This window comes from Triticum aestivum, chromosome 2A (assembly GCF_018294505.1).
Source record: "Triticum aestivum cultivar Chinese Spring chromosome 2A, IWGSC CS RefSeq v2.1, whole genome shotgun sequence".
Lineage (NCBI taxonomy): Eukaryota > Viridiplantae > Streptophyta > Magnoliopsida > Poales > Poaceae > Triticum > Triticum aestivum.
Genome location: NC_057797.1, coordinates 493,735,217 through 493,752,142, shown reverse-complemented (window position 1 = coordinate 493,752,142; position 16,926 = coordinate 493,735,217). Strand labels below are relative to the sequence as shown.

The window sequence follows — 16,926 nt, the reverse complement described above, 5'->3', positions numbered from 1 at the left end:
GCTGGCGTCGTGCGCCCACTCAAGCAGCCCCTCGCGCGAGACATGTGTATTTTGGTGGACCCGTGAGAACCGCCCCTTCCTGCCTTATCTATTCCCGTGCACTCCATCTCCTACCTTCAGCCGTATCCTTCTCGCGCCATGTTTCTTCTCTCCCTTCCCCGCACTACCGCGAAACCACCACAAGGCACACTTCAGTTGCGCCGCCGTCCCCCCGCTCCATTCCTTTTCCTTCTCTGGCAAGGCAGGTAGGGAGGCCCCGGCCATGGGCGCTGCCTTTTTTTCGCAGGAGGATCTGGCGCCGCTCTGGGGGAGACAAAGGGGGGATTGCGGCGCTGCCTGCCAGGAGCTTGCCACACATGGGCCCGACACCGTTAGAACCAGAGTCCAGCGATGCTGGAACGAGCAGCCATGGTTGCTACAACCAGCAGTCGCTGGAGGTGGAGACGGGAGAGGCTTCAGTGTTGCAATCGGGTTTTTGTTTTGTTGGAACCAGAGTCCCGAGATGCTAGAACCGGAGACCATGCTTGCTGCAATCAGCAGCTGTCGGCGGCGAAGACGACGGGCTCCGGTGCTGCAACCATATATCATTTTTGCTGGAACCAGCCGGCGAAAAAGTTGTATCCTCACATGACCAGTGCTGGAACTGAACGACGATACATGTAATTTTGCTACAACAGGTTTTTTGTTTTGCTACAACAGGCAAAAAAATTGCTGGATCCACATTAACAAATGCTGGAACTAGAGACCGTAAGCTTTTTTTGCTGATCGAACATTTGATTTTTGCTACAACCGAAAAGAAATTTTGCTGGAACCAACTCTTTGTTTTGTTGGAAACGGGGTCGCAGGGTGCTGGGACGGGCTCTCTGTTTTGCTACAATCAATCATCAGGAGTTCTTGCTGAAATAGTTGTTATTTGCTGGAACCGGTGTTCAATTTTGCTGGAACCGGGTATTTTTTTTACAATCGATCAATGGAGTTCTTGCTGATGAGTTGTTATTTTGCTGGAACTGGTGTTCAATTTTGTTGGTACCAGGTAAATTTTTGCTTCAACCGACAAATATAAGATTTTGTTGCTTTTTGGAGTTCTGTGTTGGGCATGATTGTGCAAGTTGACGATCGCGAACGACGCCGGTGGTGCTCCAACCATGGTGTATGCGCGCTGGAACCGACCGCATCAGAGCTGCAATGGTCTAGTTTGTCAGCTACGGACACGACGTGCGGCAACGACGAGCTTTCAGCAGAAGGGTGGCATGGGGGCTACGACGCTGATGCTGCAACGAGCAGCAGCGAAAGGGGACGGGGTGCTGCCGCCCCTTGCCGGAGCGCAAGCGCGTGGGGGGCGAGGGCAGAGATGCTCGCGGGGAACAGGAAGGAGGGGATTTCTGTTTGCGTTGACCAACGTGAGAGAAGGAGATGGTTCAGCGAGAGGCTACAAATCACCAGATCGGAGGAAGAAGAACGAGGCGGAGTTAAGTGCCAGATCGGACTGTCCCAGCTTGCTGCATCGGGCGGTTGGCGTTCGACCGGCCCAACTGTTGGGCCGGCGCACCGACGCAGATAACCGCCCATTTAACTAAGACACACATGTAAAGAGGTAAAAAACAACAACCATGCAGGTAACCAAACCAAACACGCCAGTGAAAAAGAGGAGAGACCGCTGAGTGAAGGGGTGTGTCTTGTGGGCCTCGGCGGGCCTTTTAAATCGACGCACATCCGATAAGCATGGGTGGTCGCTCCTTATCAATTGACACGGGTGCCGTGTAATTCGAGGCGACTAGCCCTAGCGAGAAGCGAGCGAGAGGGTGGGGCGGCGGCCAGCGGCTGGACCTGGGGCAAGGCAGCGAGCACGCCGCGTGCACGAGTTGAGGACTTGAGGTATTTCTTCGGTAGGTGTATTCTGCTTTCATTGTAACATGGATCCTACGGAGCAGTAGTTATATTAATTTTAGCTAAGCCTATGAATTGCTAGGATTTCGCATCTAGCTCTCTTCCCCGTGTTATCGACTCCGCCCGTCCCAAGGTTCTCCCTAGGTCCTCCGCCGCTGGGCGGCCACGTCGTCGCCGAGGTGAGGCTCCCCCCGCCGCGCCCGCCGCTCGCTCCCGTCCCCGCGCCCTTCGCCCGTGGGGAGCGATGACTCCCCGCGGTTGTTTTCGCCGATTGTTTTCGGAGTTCATGGGGAACCTTATCCTGTTCCGTTCCCTCGGGTCGGCGGATTTGTGGATTGGGTTTGGTGGTTCCGGGGATCGATTGGCTGGTTGGTTGGATAGTTCTAGGGGAAATTCTGCGAATCCTGTTTTTACCCACCTCGTCGGTGGATGCAGTCGAGCGCGCTATTTTGGTAGCTGCCGGGATGTGGATATATGTTGGCTTTTGCTTGGCGCGTGTAGGCGCACGGTAGGGGCTTTCCTATTGGGTGCTATTGTCGAGCGGATTTAGATGGTATTCTTCTCTTGGTTGGAGCAGTCACGTGTGGATAATTCTGTGTTGAAGTTGGCTGGATACAGGAAACTTGTAAGCTTGGTAAAAACCATCGTGCCTGAATTTCTTATAGTACTGTACTGCTGTTTGATTTGGGGTCATTAGGTGTTGTTTCAATGATATGTGAATGGTTGGCGAATTCTTTTAACCTCGTTTTTGAGGCACAGATGTGGGATCTACCATCGGAAGTAGATGCCTTAGTTGCTTTGCAATCATTTTATTATGTTTTCTGTTTGAGTAATGCTTTTTTTTTTGCAGGCACTGGTAAACCTGTGGTTCTTTGGTTAGTTCAATATGGAGGGGACTCTGGTTCAGTCTGCCATTGCTCCTACCGCCTACAGGAGTAGCTCTACGCGGTCCCGTGTGCGCACAAGGGCCACAATGTTACGCAGTACGCCAACGAGGACCCTCATTCTCGGGGGTTTTCAAGGACTGCGGCAAACAAATTTCCTGGATACAAGGTCTGTTATCAAACGTGACTTTGGCTCCATTGTAGCAAGCCAGATTTCACGACCACGTGGGTCAGGTTCAAGAATGGTTGTCCGGGCCATGTTCGAGCGCTTTACAGAGAAAGCAATCAAGGTGATTATGCTTGCACAGGAGGAAGCAAGACGCCTAGGCCACAACTTTGTTGGGACTGAACAGATTCTGCTTGGCCTTATTGGTGAGGGAACTGGAATTGCAGCAAAGGTTCTAAAGTCTATGGGGATCAGTCTTAAGGATGCCCGTGTGGAAGTTGAAAAGATTATTGGAAGAGGCAGTGGGTTTGTTGCCGTTGAAATTCCATTTACACCTCGTGCAAAGCGTGTACTCGAACTGTCACTTGAAGAAGCTCGCCAGCTAGGTATTAATTATTACCTTCATTTATTCACGAAAATCAGCTAGTTTCATGCTCTTGTTTCATCCATTTTGATCAGCTATTCTGTAATTATTACTGTATGCACATCATCAATTTTTTTTATTTACATCTAGTTTGTAATCAAATTAGTCTGTTTTTATTCTATTTCATTTTCTCAGTTACCCTGTTCTGTTTTTCTTAGTCACATAAGTTTGCTATATACTAGTGTAAATTGGTTCAGAAAAGTGCACAAAATATCCGAATTTATGACTCCATTAGTGATAGAATGGTAGTTGAGGACAAGTTATCATAAGGTGTTCTGGTAGGCATGGGAATCGAGCTGCATTCCCATTCGGTGACGAGTGTGGGGATTCATCTCACCTTCTGTTGAAGCAAGCACATGAATGTTTCCCCATTGCCATCCCCGATCATTGTCTGGCCCTGACTATCTGAGTCTAGGCCCCATTTTTTGCCATTCTATGTACTTGGCCGGACAGTGACTGACCGTTGCTTTTATATTATTTTATGTGTTTTTTTATATACTCTAGTTTTATTTATGTAGTATCCTGTTCTTTCTTTCAGAGTCTACATTAAGTATGGACAGTGGTGTAAGATTTCATGTAGTGGTTTGATCACTAAAGACACTAAACATGTACAATTGTCTTAGCCAGTGACTAATCCAGAGTGATACTTAAGCAAAAGTGATCATCAGGTCCTGTGCAGAATGAGGCTTTGTTCTTCTTTTACGCTGTGGAAATTCTCCATTAGGTGACTGTGGCAGGAACCCTGGGGAAAGGTAGTGTGCTAGCTTAACAGTGATATTTTACCATCCCTCATCCTCGACTTTCATTGCCCATCTAGCGAGCAGTTACCTTTCCTCTTTGGCAAGCCAACCATGAATCCCTCACCATGAAGTGTCCTATCCAGGGTAGCTGCGGGTCCATAGGATTTGGTAGGGATGGGGACTTACTGCTATACTCCTGATACATTAAAAAAGTGAAACATTACTATATTATTACTATATCACTATTGCATTGTTCCTTTCTTGAAGATGATGAAATTTTAGTATTTATTGAGCTCAGGTGATACATTACTATATCACATCAGTCTCAGGGGTACTAAGAACAAGTCTTGCTTATTTTGCTGCTTCTTGAGACTATTGTTTGTTCAATAAGTATATATAAGATGTGTACTGATTTTCCTTTATGTTCATTGTTCAGGGCATAACTATATAGGATCTGAGCACTTACTCTTAGGGCTACTTCGTGAGGGTGAAGGTGTGGCAGCTCGAGTTCTCGAAAGCCTTGGTGCTGATCCAAACAACATTCGTACCCAGGCAATTTCTTTACTAATATCTTTCTTACATTATTACTTATTTTAGTCTAATCTGTCCAGACAATGAATATTTTACATGCTGTGCAGGTTATAAGAATGGTTGGTGAAAGCACAGAAGCTGTTGGTGCTGGGGTTGGTGGGGGCAGCAGTGGCCAGAAGATGCCTACACTTGAGGAATACGGTACTAATTTGACAAAGCTGGCAGAAGAGGTATTACCTCCGTCCCATGTGCCCTTTTGCCTATTGGGGATATTTAGCAGCAAAGAGAAGAATCTCATTCTTTTTTCTTGCAGGGTAAACTAGACCCAGTTGTTGGCAGACAGGATCAAATTGAGCGTGTAACTCAAATTTTGGGCAGGCGGACAAAGAACAACCCGTGCTTAATTGGAGAGCCTGGTGTTGGCAAGACTGCTATTGCAGAGGGGCTTGCACAACGTATTTGTAATGGTGATGTTCCGGAAACAATTGAAGGAAAGAAGGTTAGCCTCAACTTTTATGTTGCCTGTGCATTACCACAGTTTATTTTGTGCTTGTAAATGAGTAGCATGAATTGCAATTCGGGTAATTTTGTGTTGCTATGTAATGTAGCACTGCTACCGATATGTGTATGAGCGTATCCATATCGGGGTGATGCGGGGCTTGTAAATGAGTGTATGAGTGTATCCACAGTTTATGGATACCGATATGTGTATGGGATACAGATATGTGTACGAGTGTATCCACAGTTTATTTTGTGCTTGTAAATGAGTAGCATGAATTGCAATGCGGGTAATCTTTTTTGCTATGTAGCACTGATATGTGTATGAGTGTATCCATATCGGGGTGATGCGGATACATGGGCATGCCAATTTCTTTAAAGTTGGCAATACATCGATATATTTAACTACTTCCCAAAAATGGCAATGCATGTATGTGCTGGGACTGAGTTGGGGCAGATAGAGCAAGAAGCATTGGGACAGAGGAGGGGGAGGGCATGAGACATGGGAGAGTTTAGATAATGACGGATATGATAAAATATGGCACGTAGGTATTTGGCCTTTGATAAATGCCAGACCCCACTTATCGCCATGTTATTTCTCTTAGATAACCCTGATTGGGTTGGGTTGTATCCAGGATGTATCAAATCTACCCCCCCCCCCCCCCCCCCCCCCCCCACACACACACACACACAAAGAACTATGTATCCAATCAATTATTTTTTGTTTTTAATGTTAATCCCTTTGATACTTGTTGAACATATCTACCGTCTATCGGACCGTATCAAATACTGATACACCAGTTTTTTTTTCATGTACCGGTGTTCAAGAGTTTTTATAGTAACATTGCAGGCCTATTTTTGTGATTTTACTTTGTCATTCTGTACTGACACTATTACCGTTGTTATTGGGATCATTATTGAGCCTTCAGTAATTAAGTGTTGATGACATGGTCAAAATAATAATAAATGATTAAATGCTGTGGACCCAAGGCTTTTGTCAGTCGCAAAGGATCAAGCTTGTTTAAAAACAATTGAGTGGTAGAAAGCTCCTTTTTGTTTTTGTGATCATGTTGTTCCAGAAAATTAATCATGATTGCTCTGTTTAGGTTATCACCCTTGACATGGGGCTCCTTGTTGCTGGTACCAAGTACCGTGGAGAGTTTGAAGAAAGGCTGAAGAAGCTTATGGAAGAAATTAAGCAAAATGATGATATTATACTTTTTATTGATGAAGTGCACACGTTGATCGGAGCAGGTGCAGCTGAAGGTGCAATTGATGCTGCTAACATCTTAAAACCAGCTCTTGCAAGAGGTGAACTGCAGGTAATGTACCTGATTTCAAATTCCATTGCTGCCATTGTTCTGTGTTGGTCACATTTCTGGTTTAGTCTTCTTCTTACTTCTTACGAAGCCTTTGATCCCAAACAAGTTGGGGTAGGCTAGATATGAAACCCTTTCACGAGGACTTCCCAGGAGGTCACCCATCCTAGTACTACTCTCGCGCAAATGGGTTTCATACCCAAAAGACTGGCTAGTTTTTACGTTGGCTCGCCAAGCCTATCACAACCCTTAGATATGAAACTCTTTCACAAGGACTTCCCAGGAGGTCACCCATCCTAGTACTACTCTCGCTCAAATCGGTTTCATACCTATGGGACTGGCTAGTTTTTACGTTGGCTCGCCAAGCCTATCACAACCCTCCTCCTTTACCCGGGCTTGGGACCGGCTATGCCTAGAAGACATAGGCGGAGTTATTTCTGGTTTAGTCTGATAAAGTCAAAAAGACCTCACCTAGGCTGGATCCAGAAAGCAGTTTCTTCCAGTTGACAAGCCATGTCTACAACAAGAAAGATGAGCTGCCCCTAGTTTTAACATTTCTGATACTGTTCTATCTTTCAGTGCATTGGTGCCACAACACTGGATGAGTACAGGAAACATATTGAGAAAGATCCTGCTTTGGAGCGAAGGTTTCAACCAGTCAAGGTTCCAGAGCCCACTGTTGAAGAATCAATACAAATCTTAAGAGGACTTCGTGAGAGATATGAACTTCATCATAAGCTGCGATACACAGATGATGCTTTAGTTGCTGCTGCGCAGTTATCATATCAGTATATCAGGTTTGCATCATACTTCAATTAATTTGATTGATGCTTAATTTTTTGGTATAATATTGTGTCAATACCAATTCTGGTGCAGCAATTATTTCTTAGGTATTAGCTGTATATATGTATAATATTGGGAGTGTGTATGATTTTGTCATCTCTTGTGGTTTTGTTGTCTGAATTGTTCACTGATGTGTAGCATCAGCTTTATTACCTTTTTACTGGATAAGTTGGGTAGGCGAGGGGCTTGCATTGGTGTATCTCATTATTTGGTTATCCATCATGAAAGGGTTAATTATCCTGGCTTTTGCTGAAGTTCCCAATGTGCTTCACGCTCCCATTGCTCTAGACGCTATAGAAGTGTTATAAATGATATAAATTGTACTACCCCTGTCTCAAAATATAAGATGTTTCTACAAAAACGTCTTATATTTTGAGACGGAGGTTTCACCCTTAATCTGCTAAGGTGTCACTGTCTGCACAACAATAATTTAATTGCAATAAGTCTTGACTATAATTTTTTGTTATCCTTGACAATGGTTGACTACACATGCGCGGTGATTATTAGCCCTCCTAGATTAGAATCTTAGTTCTAGTTATATATTTAGATTATATGGACAGTGTATATTTTCCACTTTATATTTTGGTAGTAGAGTCAATAATCTGATTTGTCACTGTAATGAACATGTGTTATTTTTGCTGTTTCTGTAGTGACCGCTTCCTGCCTGACAAGGCTATTGACTTGATCGATGAAGCGGGGTCCCGTGTTAGGCTGAGGCATGCACAGGTACTGACTCTGAATAATTGTTATCCCAGAGAGCTTGCTTCACGACCTTGTTTTTGTTTAACCATCATCCCTTACATTACAGCTACCTGATGAGGCCAAGGAGCTGGACAAAAAACTTCGCCAAATAACAAAGGACAAGAATGAGGCTGTGCGTGGCCAAGATTTTGAGAAGGTATACATAGATTCTGAGTTTTTTTGTGAAGGTTCCTAAATGGCTTGCTTTAGTAGGATGCTAATGTTGTTTTACTTGCAAGTTTATTGGTTCATTTGGCTATATTTATTGTTGTTTTACTTGTAAGGTGCCTCTAATCATAGCCTATAAGCCAGCCTTTTCTTCCTTGTTCTGTTTGTGCAAAATTAACCATTGTTGTTTCTTCCGTGTTATCTTACTGTTGTTTATTGGCAGGCCGGGGAATTAAGAGACGAGGAAATGGAGCTGAAGGCCCAAATTACAGCCATTATTGACAAGAGCAAGGAAATGGTTAAAGCAGAGACTGAATCCGGTGAAGTTGGCCCTCTTGTCACAGAGGCAGATATTCAACACATCGTCTCATCATGGACTGGTATACCTGTGGAGAAAGTCTCATCTGATGAGTCTGACCGCCTACTTAAGATGGAAGAGACTCTCCATACACGTATCATTGGGCAGGATGAAGCTGTCAAAGCTATTAGCCGTGCTATCCGCCGTGCTCGTGTTGGCCTCAAGAATCCAAATCGGCCCATTGCTAGCTTCATATTCTCTGGACCAACTGGTGTTGGTAAATCAGAATTAGCAAAGGCTCTGGCATCCTACTACTTTGGCTCAGAGGAAGCCATGATCAGATTAGATATGAGTGAGTTCATGGAGAGACATACGGTCTCCAAACTCATCGGATCACCTCCAGGTTATGTTGGCTACACCGAGGGAGGTCAACTAACAGAAGCAGTCCGCCGCCGTCCATACACAGTTGTTCTCTTTGATGAGATTGAAAAGGCACATCCAGATGTCTTCAACATGATGCTTCAGATCTTAGAAGATGGGAGGCTGACAGATAGCAAGGGACGGACAGTTGACTTCAAGAACACTCTGCTGATCATGACATCGAATGTCGGAAGCAGTGTCATCGAGAAGGGAGGCCGGAAGATTGGGTTTGACCTTGACTCTGACGAGAAAGATACCAGCTATAACAGGATCAAGAGCTTGGTGACCGAGGAGTTGAAGCAGTATTTCCGGCCAGAGTTCTTGAACAGATTGGATGAGATGATTGTGTTCCGGCAGCTGACAAAGCTGGAGGTGAAAGAGATCGCTGATATTATGCTCAAGGAGGTGTTTGACAGGCTCAAGGCAAAGGAAATCGACCTCCAGGTAACAGAGAAGTTCCGGGATAGGGTTGTCGATGAAGGTTACAACCCGAGCTACGGTGCCAGGCCTCTGCGACGTGCCATTATGAGGCTTTTGGAAGACAGCCTGGCGGAAAAGATGCTGGCTGGCGAGGTCAAGGAAGGTGATTCTGCTATTGTTGATGTGGATTCGGATGGTAAGGTGGTAGTTCTCAACAGCGGGGGTGGTATTGCAGAGCCGCTGGAGCCTGCTCTGAGTGCCTAGTTGGGTACACCATCTTCTTATTTCGTTATCTCAGCTTGGGTCCTGGTGATGGTACCTAGATTAATATCACTGCCCTTTCAGTTATGTGTTCTCTTCCTTTTTTGTCTCTCCTCTTTCACTCTCTTGAAGTTCGAAGTTTGAAGCGAGGCACTAGAAATTGTTATGTAAACGAAACAAACATAGATGCATGTACGAGCAAGCTGTATGCCAGTATATCTTTTGAGTTCTGTTTTCTTTTTTCTTTTTGAGGGTAGTTGCTCTGTTTCTGAAGAACAGTTGAAGGCTTCATTTACCTGCACTTACTTGCTTTGTACTGTACTCCCTCCTTCCATGAATAAGTGTATCTCTAGCTTTTGTCATAAGTCAAAGTTTTAAAATTTTGACCAACTTTATAGGGAAAAGTAGCAGCATTTATGGCACTACATTAGTATCACTAGATCCGTTTTGAAATGTACTTTCACAATATACCAATTTGATGTCATATATGTCACTATTTTCTATAAAGTTGGCCGAAATTTGAAAACTTTGACTTAGGACAAAAGGTAAGGTAGATGTACACTTATTCGGAGGGAGTATTGTTTAGGTGCGACTAGAGAGCTAATTGAGGACGTGCATTTCCCAGTCTACCAAAATAAATCATCTCCGTGAAACGGCAAACAAGAAATAATAATGAGGCAGCTTCCTGTCAAAACAGCTGGCCTGTGAAGCAGGGAATGGTCATCCTGGAAGCAGGGGTGTTTGCTCATTTAATCCGAAAGCGCCGTGGTTTAATCGCTCGCTCTCTGCAGCCTAGAAGCATCAATATGGACTTGCACGTCCCACCCTAACCATACAAATTTAGCCAGCAAGCGAAATTTATCCTCTGATATTTTCTTCGTTCCTCTTTCCTCTCTACATATACGACCCTTCACGGTTCTGTACCCGAGAACACTACTGCTTCAGTCGTGTCGGATCAATAAGATCATGGGCGTCTTGGATCACCTCTCCGATTTGTGCAGCATGACAGACACAAAGGCAGCCCTCAAGCTCAGGAAGAGGCGGCCGATGCAGGTGAGGCTTGTGGATTTTTTTTCTAGTACGCGTGTGCTCTCTTGTTTTGCTTGGAAACAGTTTCAACTTCTCATCTCATGAGATGACCGATATAGTTTTTTTTTTGCCATTTCGTTGAGTTATATAAACACGTGATTAACTCGAGTAGTTTGTGATCCGCAGACGGTAAACATCAAAGTGAAGATGGACTGCGAGGGCTGCGAGAGGAGGGTCAAGAACGCCGTCAAGTCGATTCGGGGTACACACATACATACTCCTACATACGTAGCGATAACCAGAAATGGAATAACACCAAGCAATCTAAAGTTTTCGTTGGGAGTGGTTTTGTGAAGTTAATTTCTGCTGATGAGCGTTTCATATCCTGTATACGTTGATGCCAAAGGTGTGACGGCCGTGTCAGTGAACCCCAAGATGAGCAAGGTGACGGTGACGGGGTTCGTGGAGCCGAGCAAGGTGCTGGCGCGGGTGAAGAGCACCGGGAAGGTGGCCGAGATGTGGCCCTACGTGCCGTACTCGCTCACCACCTATCCCTACGTCGGCGGCGCCTACGACAAGAAAGCGCCGGCGGGCTTCGTCCGCGGCGCTCCGCAGGCCATGGCCGACCCCGGAGCGCCGGAGGTCCGGTACATGAACATGTTCAACGACGAGGACGTCAACTCCTGCGCCATCATGTGATGATACCGACCCATCTTGACGATCTCCACCCTAGCCAGACGCCAGCCACCCAGAGACCACGCGGCCTAAGATACCATCACAGTCGCAGAATAGGCTATTGATTCTGCATCCAGCCACGTAATATAGTAAATCTACGCGTGTACGATTTTGTGTGGCTTGTTCATGTCAGATGTAATTATAATTTCATGGTAAAGGGTAAAGTAATATTATGAGTTTTTCTTCTTCTTTTGAGAATGAAGTAATATGAACTGGTTGCCAATTTCATGGCAAAGGGTAAAGTATTACTATGATTTTTTTTTTGCGAATGAAGTAACATGAGCTCGTTGCTTGTATTGTAGCACATCTCTCAGTATGTCGGCATTTTGGGGCATCTCGAACGCTAATCACCAAATGGAATCATCATCCATAGACATGCCCCGGCATGTCCACGAACCGGGGCCTCAAAATTAAATGCCAACACACCTGACACGACAATCTCATCACTCACATGCACCACTTGCCTGACGTTCATGGGAGAGTGAAAGGCAGTAGCATCCAAACCTCCATGATCCATGAAGGCAAGCTGGCTAGCTGGGTCTAAGGTCTAACTGTGGCCGAGAGGGTGTTGTGGCCACCACCAAGGCCAGAAGTGAGCCCATCTCCGGAAGCACCGGATACAAAGCGGGCTCCCCACATAGTCCATACAACTCGGACATGATCTGCAACACACAAGCCACGATTTCGACGATGCCCTCTCTCCCAAAGACGAGTTATTTATCCAAAACCACCACATTTAGAGTTAGGATAACAACTTGATACCACATTTGAGTCAGGGCAAAAAAACCACCAATTCTATGCCTAACCAATAACGCGGACCACTAATCATCGGTTGAGCTCATGAAAACAGCGGACCTGGCAGGTTGGGTCTACCTGTCAGGCTAAGTTGGCATGCATACGTGAACAAATATTCCAAGTTGGACATGGGTCCAACCTGTCAGCCTCCCATCTCTTTTCTTCTTCCTCCTACTCTATCTCTTCACTATTAGGGAAAAGCTTATAGACAGACGCTTACTAGTAGCACGGATTTATAACCCTCGCTACTGCTACTTAGTAGTAGCGCGGGTTTTTACCCCTCGCTACTACTAAGTTGATACTAGTAGCGCGGGTTTTTAACCCGCGCTACTACTAAGCGGTCTCTACCGTGCCCTCCCGGGACATGTCATAGTAGTAGCGAGGGGTACAAACCCGCGCTACTACTAAGTTGATAGTAGTAGCGCGGTTTTATACCCCTCGCTACTACTAAGTACGAGGTAGGTGAAATCCCCATATCCTCGGCCGAATCCTTCCTCTCTCCCTCACTTTCCCCCTCTCTCACTTTCCTCCTCTCTCCCTCGTACTCCAGCAGTGGCCGCCGCTGGTACACTCTGCTTTCTTCCCCCTCCCTCTCCAAGATCCCTCTGGTGGGAGGTCGCCAGAGCTCCTCGCCGCCGCCAAGATGCGGAAGCACGACCTCGGCATCCTCCTCCTCGCCGCCTTCGCCGTCTTCTTCTCGCTCCAGGCTAGCCCTCCTCCTCCCCCCCTCTTCGATTCGATCCGAAACCCTAGTTGACCCATCCCCATCCTCCTCCGTCGCTCTTCGCCGACCTCAACGGCGACGGCCATCGCGAGGTGCTGCTCCCCACGCACGACGCCAAGATCCAAGCCTCCGCGGCCTCCACGAGGCGCGCGTCATGGCCGAGATCTCCCTGCTCCCGGCCAACGTGCGCGTCGCCTCCAGCCGCCGCCCCGTCGCCATGGCCGTCGGCGCCGTCGACCGAACCATTGACACTACGCACGGGGTCGAGATTTTTTTTAGTTTTTCAAATTAATAGTAGTAGCGCGGGTCACAGACACGCGCTACAGATAGTTAGTAGTAGTAGCACGGGATGCACCGCGCTACTACTACTAGTTAGCTGTAGCGCCGTAGTAGTAGCGCAGGCACCCGCGCTACTACTAGCTTTTAACCCGCGCTACTACTAGGCTTTTTCCTAGTAGTGCTTCCACGATACACTGCCGTCGGGTAGTGGAGGTCGGACGGCTCACTCCCCCTTCCTCTCCGTCCTGTCGCCTGATCCAGTGAGGGCCGTCACGGCGCGTCCCCGCATCTGCCTCCGGTGACCGGATCCCGTCGGCCACCTCCTTCCCCACTTAATCGTCCTACAGATCCTCACCTCCCTTCGCCGGACCCCGTTCCCGAGCAGTCGGCCGTCGCGCCATTCTTCCTTGGCTCCGGTGTCCACGTACAGCGGCTGGTGCCATCATGGAGAGCAGCATGAAGGACGGCCAGGCGTCCATGGTGGAGCGCACTGACGATGCCGGAACTGCTGTGCACCCGGCCGACGATGCCACGGCGGCGTGCTGGAGGCCCTGTCAGTGCCCGTGCTGGCGCATGCCGTGGAGGGCATGTCCGGTCGCGACCACGAGTGAGCCATTGACGCCCTGGCGGCCATCTACGACAGGGAGGACGTGGGCACATGGTGGGCATGGTGCACGATGAGTGCTGCGTACACGGGAGGCTAAGGGTGTTGGGAATCGTTGCATGGAAAACAGATTTTTTTCTATGCACACGCAATGATCTATCCATGGAGATGCATAGCAACAAGGGGGAGAGTGTGTCTACGTACCCTCGTAGACCGTAAGCGGAAGCATTTCTTAACACGCTTGATGTAGTCAAACTTCTTCGCGCTTTAACCGATAAAGTACCGAACGCGCAGCACCTCCGCGTTCTACACACGTTCAGCACCTGATTGCATAACCAGAAGGTTCGGAAGGTTCCCCTGTATCCCCAACACCTGATTGCATAACCAGAAGGTTCGGAAGTTTCATAGGTGGGAATTCTTGTAGCTCTAGTTCTTCTTCCGCGGATATTTGGTTTGGGATTGGTTAATCCTCACCAAGTATTCGTTCTTGCCCGTACCTTGTTGGTTTTATTCTTCTACCTCAATTCTAAGTGGCTTCTCAATTTATGGAAATGTGACCATTTCAATTGGAATGCATTCGTTCATTTTGTTCGGATGTGAAGACTATATGTTGCAATTTCAACCCGTTTGATTCAGCTTAAATATTTGTCTGTCAAGATGCTAACAGATGTCGACCTCTTCAGGATGGCTCCTCCAACGCGCACGACTCCGAATCCTGATCCGCGACCACCACCTCCACCTCCGGAGGCATGGCAAGTTGTGATGGCCGCTACCAATGCAAACACGCAGCTGATCATGCAACTTCTTCAAGAGCGCAACCAAGGGAACCAGGGCCATGGCAACAATCAGAATCAGTTTGCTACACTCAACCAGTTCCTCGCTAATCAGCCAAAGATCTTCAACAATTGTGTTGAGGCAACAGACGCTGATGATTGGCTCGTGGACATATGCAAGCATTTCGAGTGCAGTAACGTCAGGCCTAAGGACTTTGTCAAGTTCGCCTCCTTCCAACTCAAGGACCAAGCTGCAGAATGGTTTCAGCAGTACAAAGATTCCAGAGGAGGCCGTGCAATTACCTGGGATGAATTCCGTCAAGACTTCAAAGCTCATCATATTCCTCAGAGTGTGGTTGAGAGAAAGCGTGAGGAATTCCGCAACCTGAAGCAAGGCACTATGTCTGTTTACCAGTACAACATCATGTTTCAGAAGCTCGCCCGTTTTGCTAAGCAAGACGTCCCTGACGAGAAGAGCATGATATATCAGTTCAGGGGTGGTCTCAGAGAAGAACTCCAACTTTCTCTCGTCCTCTTTGAGCCCAAGAAGTACGATGAGTTCTACAACATGGCAATGAAGCAAGAGACTGCTCAACTGAAGTGCGATGCTTCCAAGAAGCGAGTCAGAGATGCAACTCCTTCTTCCTCAACTCAAGTGGCCAAGCAGCAAAAGTATTGGCTGCCTCCTCCTCCATTTCGTCAGCCCCTTATCAGCAGAAGAGCAAAGGTGGCAGTGGATCTTCCCACCCACCCAACCCTGGCTTTCAGCACAAGACTTCGTCTCAAGCTCCAAGATCAAGTGCTCCGTATCATCGTCCGCTCTCGGAGGTCACGTGCAACAAGTGCCAACAGAAGGGTCACTATGCCAACAAATGCTTCAATCAGAGGCGTCTCCCTCCTCCTCCTCCTGTGAGATCTGCAAGTACAGCTGTGGTCAAGCATAACCCCAAGCACGCCAAGGTCAACTTGATGAATGCAACTCAGGCAGAGGACTCGTCAGATGTCATCATGGGTAACCTTCCTATTAACAATGTTCCTGCAAAAGTACTTTTTGACACTGGTGCATCACATTGTTTCATCTCGAGACCTTTTGCATCTAAGCATGAATTGTCTTCTCAAGTTTTGCATAAACCATTAGCAGTTGTCTCACCGGGTAAATGTTTGCTCGCAAACTACGAGATTCCGGATATTTCTATCATGATGGGTGATTTCAAGTTTCTGGCTTCTCCAATGGTCCTTGGTAACTCAGATATTGATCTTATTCTTGGAATGGACTGGCTTTCAAAGCACAAGGCTCAGCTTGATTGTGCCGCCAGGCAGATTCAATTGACTCATTCATCTAAGGATGTAATTGTCTTTGCCGCTCGGGATAATACAATCCGTCTGTTTTCTCTTAATGAGAAGGGCAAGCTGGATGCCATCTCTCAAATTCCAGTCGTTTGCGAATATCAAGACGTCTTTCCAGAAGAGCTTCCAGGAATGCCTCCGCACCGGCCAGTTGAATTTGTCATCGATCTTGAGCCTGGCATGCAATCTGTTTGCAAACGTCCTTACAAGCTTGGACCTGAAAAGTTGAAGGAGCTGAAGAAGCAACTCGATATTCAAGAGCGAATGGGTCTCATCCGACCTAGTTCTTCTCCGTGGGGTTGTGGAGTTCTTTTTGTGAAGAAGAAGGATGGAACGGACCGACTCTGTGTCGACTACCGTCCATTGAACAAGAAGACTATAAAGAACAAGTACCCACTTCCCAACATCAATGAGCTGTTTGAACAACTCAAAGGTGCTCAAGTATTCTCCAAGCTTGATCTCCATATGGGCTATCACCAGATTCGAATTCGTGAGCAAGATATCCCCAAGACGGCATTCAGAACAAGCTATGGTTCATATGAATACACTGTCATGTCTTTTGGCCTCGTCAATGCTCCTCCGACATTCTATCGCATGATGAACTTCATCTTCAACCCCTACACAAATGACTTCGTCTTGGTCTACCTCAATGACATTTTGGTCTTTTCTAAGAACAAGGAAGATCATGCCAAGCACTTGCGTTTGGTGCTGGATAAGCTCAGAGAACATCAGCTCTATGCCAAGTTTTCAAAGTGCGAGTTTTGGCTCGATGAGGTTCTCTACCTTGGGCATATCATCTCTGCCAAGGGCATACCGGTGAATCCTGAGAAGGTGTCTGCAATTGTGAATTGGGAACCACCTCAGAACGTGAAGCAACTCCGCAGCTTCCTTGGTCTCGCAAGCTACTGTCAAAGGTTCATTGAGAACTTCTCTAAGATCGCGAAGCCTCTTTCCAACCTTCTCCAGAAGCACGTCAAGTATGTTTGGTCTCCTGAATGTGACATCGCTTTCAACACCCTGAAAGAGAAATTAGTCACTGC

General features: G+C 47.0%; 2 protein-coding genes across 5 annotated transcripts; both read left to right on the top strand.

Annotated features, from left to right (window-relative positions):
* Window positions 1-1,627: 1,627 nt before the first annotated feature.
* On the top strand, window positions 1,628-9,830 carry LOC123189087 (chaperone protein ClpC1, chloroplastic). Of its 4 annotated transcripts, none has more exons than XM_044601417.1 (10): window positions 1,628-1,886; window positions 2,738-3,323; window positions 4,538-4,653; window positions 4,740-4,862; window positions 4,946-5,131; window positions 6,237-6,452; window positions 7,029-7,246; window positions 7,943-8,018; window positions 8,101-8,190; window positions 8,425-9,830. In XM_044601417.1, exons 2-10 carry the CDS (start codon window positions 2,774-2,776, stop codon window positions 9,601-9,603), a joined length of 2,754 nt encoding a protein of 917 aa, XP_044457352.1. In that variant the 5' UTR covers window positions 1,628-1,886; window positions 2,738-2,773; the 3' UTR covers window positions 9,604-9,830. The 4 variants fall into 4 exon arrangements, with proteins under 4 accessions (XP_044457352.1, XP_044457350.1, XP_044457353.1 ...); XM_044601415.1 differs by having other exon boundaries at window positions 1,663-1,875; XM_044601418.1 differs by having other exon boundaries at window positions 1,749-1,867.
* Window positions 9,831-10,369: 539 nt separating this feature from the next.
* Window positions 10,370-11,556, top strand: LOC123189088 (heavy metal-associated isoprenylated plant protein 20). The gene is made up of 3 exons (XM_044601419.1): window positions 10,370-10,653; window positions 10,816-10,891; window positions 11,036-11,556. The coding sequence occupies exons 1-3, from the start codon at window positions 10,567-10,569 to the stop codon at window positions 11,326-11,328; spliced, it is 456 nt and encodes a 151-aa protein (XP_044457354.1). The 5' UTR covers window positions 10,370-10,566; the 3' UTR covers window positions 11,329-11,556.
* The last annotated feature ends 5,370 nt before the right edge of the window (window positions 11,557-16,926 follow it).

Coding starts and splice junctions, on each gene's coding strand:
- LOC123189087 (XM_044601417.1), top strand. CDS start 2,774: ATGGAGGGGACTCTGGTTCAGTCTGCCATTGCTCCTACCGCCTACAGG. Junction 3,324..4,537: donor TGAAGAAGCTCGCCAGCTAG/GTATTAATTATT, acceptor TTCATTGTTCAG/GGCATAACTATATAGGATCT. Junction 4,863..4,945: donor TGACAAAGCTGGCAGAAGAG/GTATTACCTCCG, acceptor TTTTTCTTGCAG/GGTAAACTAGACCCAGTTGT.
- LOC123189088 (XM_044601419.1), top strand. CDS start 10,567: ATGGGCGTCTTGGATCACCTCTCCGATTTGTGCAGCATGACAGACACA. Junction 10,654..10,815: donor GGAAGAGGCGGCCGATGCAG/GTGAGGCTTGTG, acceptor TGTGATCCGCAG/ACGGTAAACATCAAAGTGAA. Junction 10,892..11,035: donor CGCCGTCAAGTCGATTCGGG/GTACACACATAC, acceptor TTGATGCCAAAG/GTGTGACGGCCGTGTCAGTG.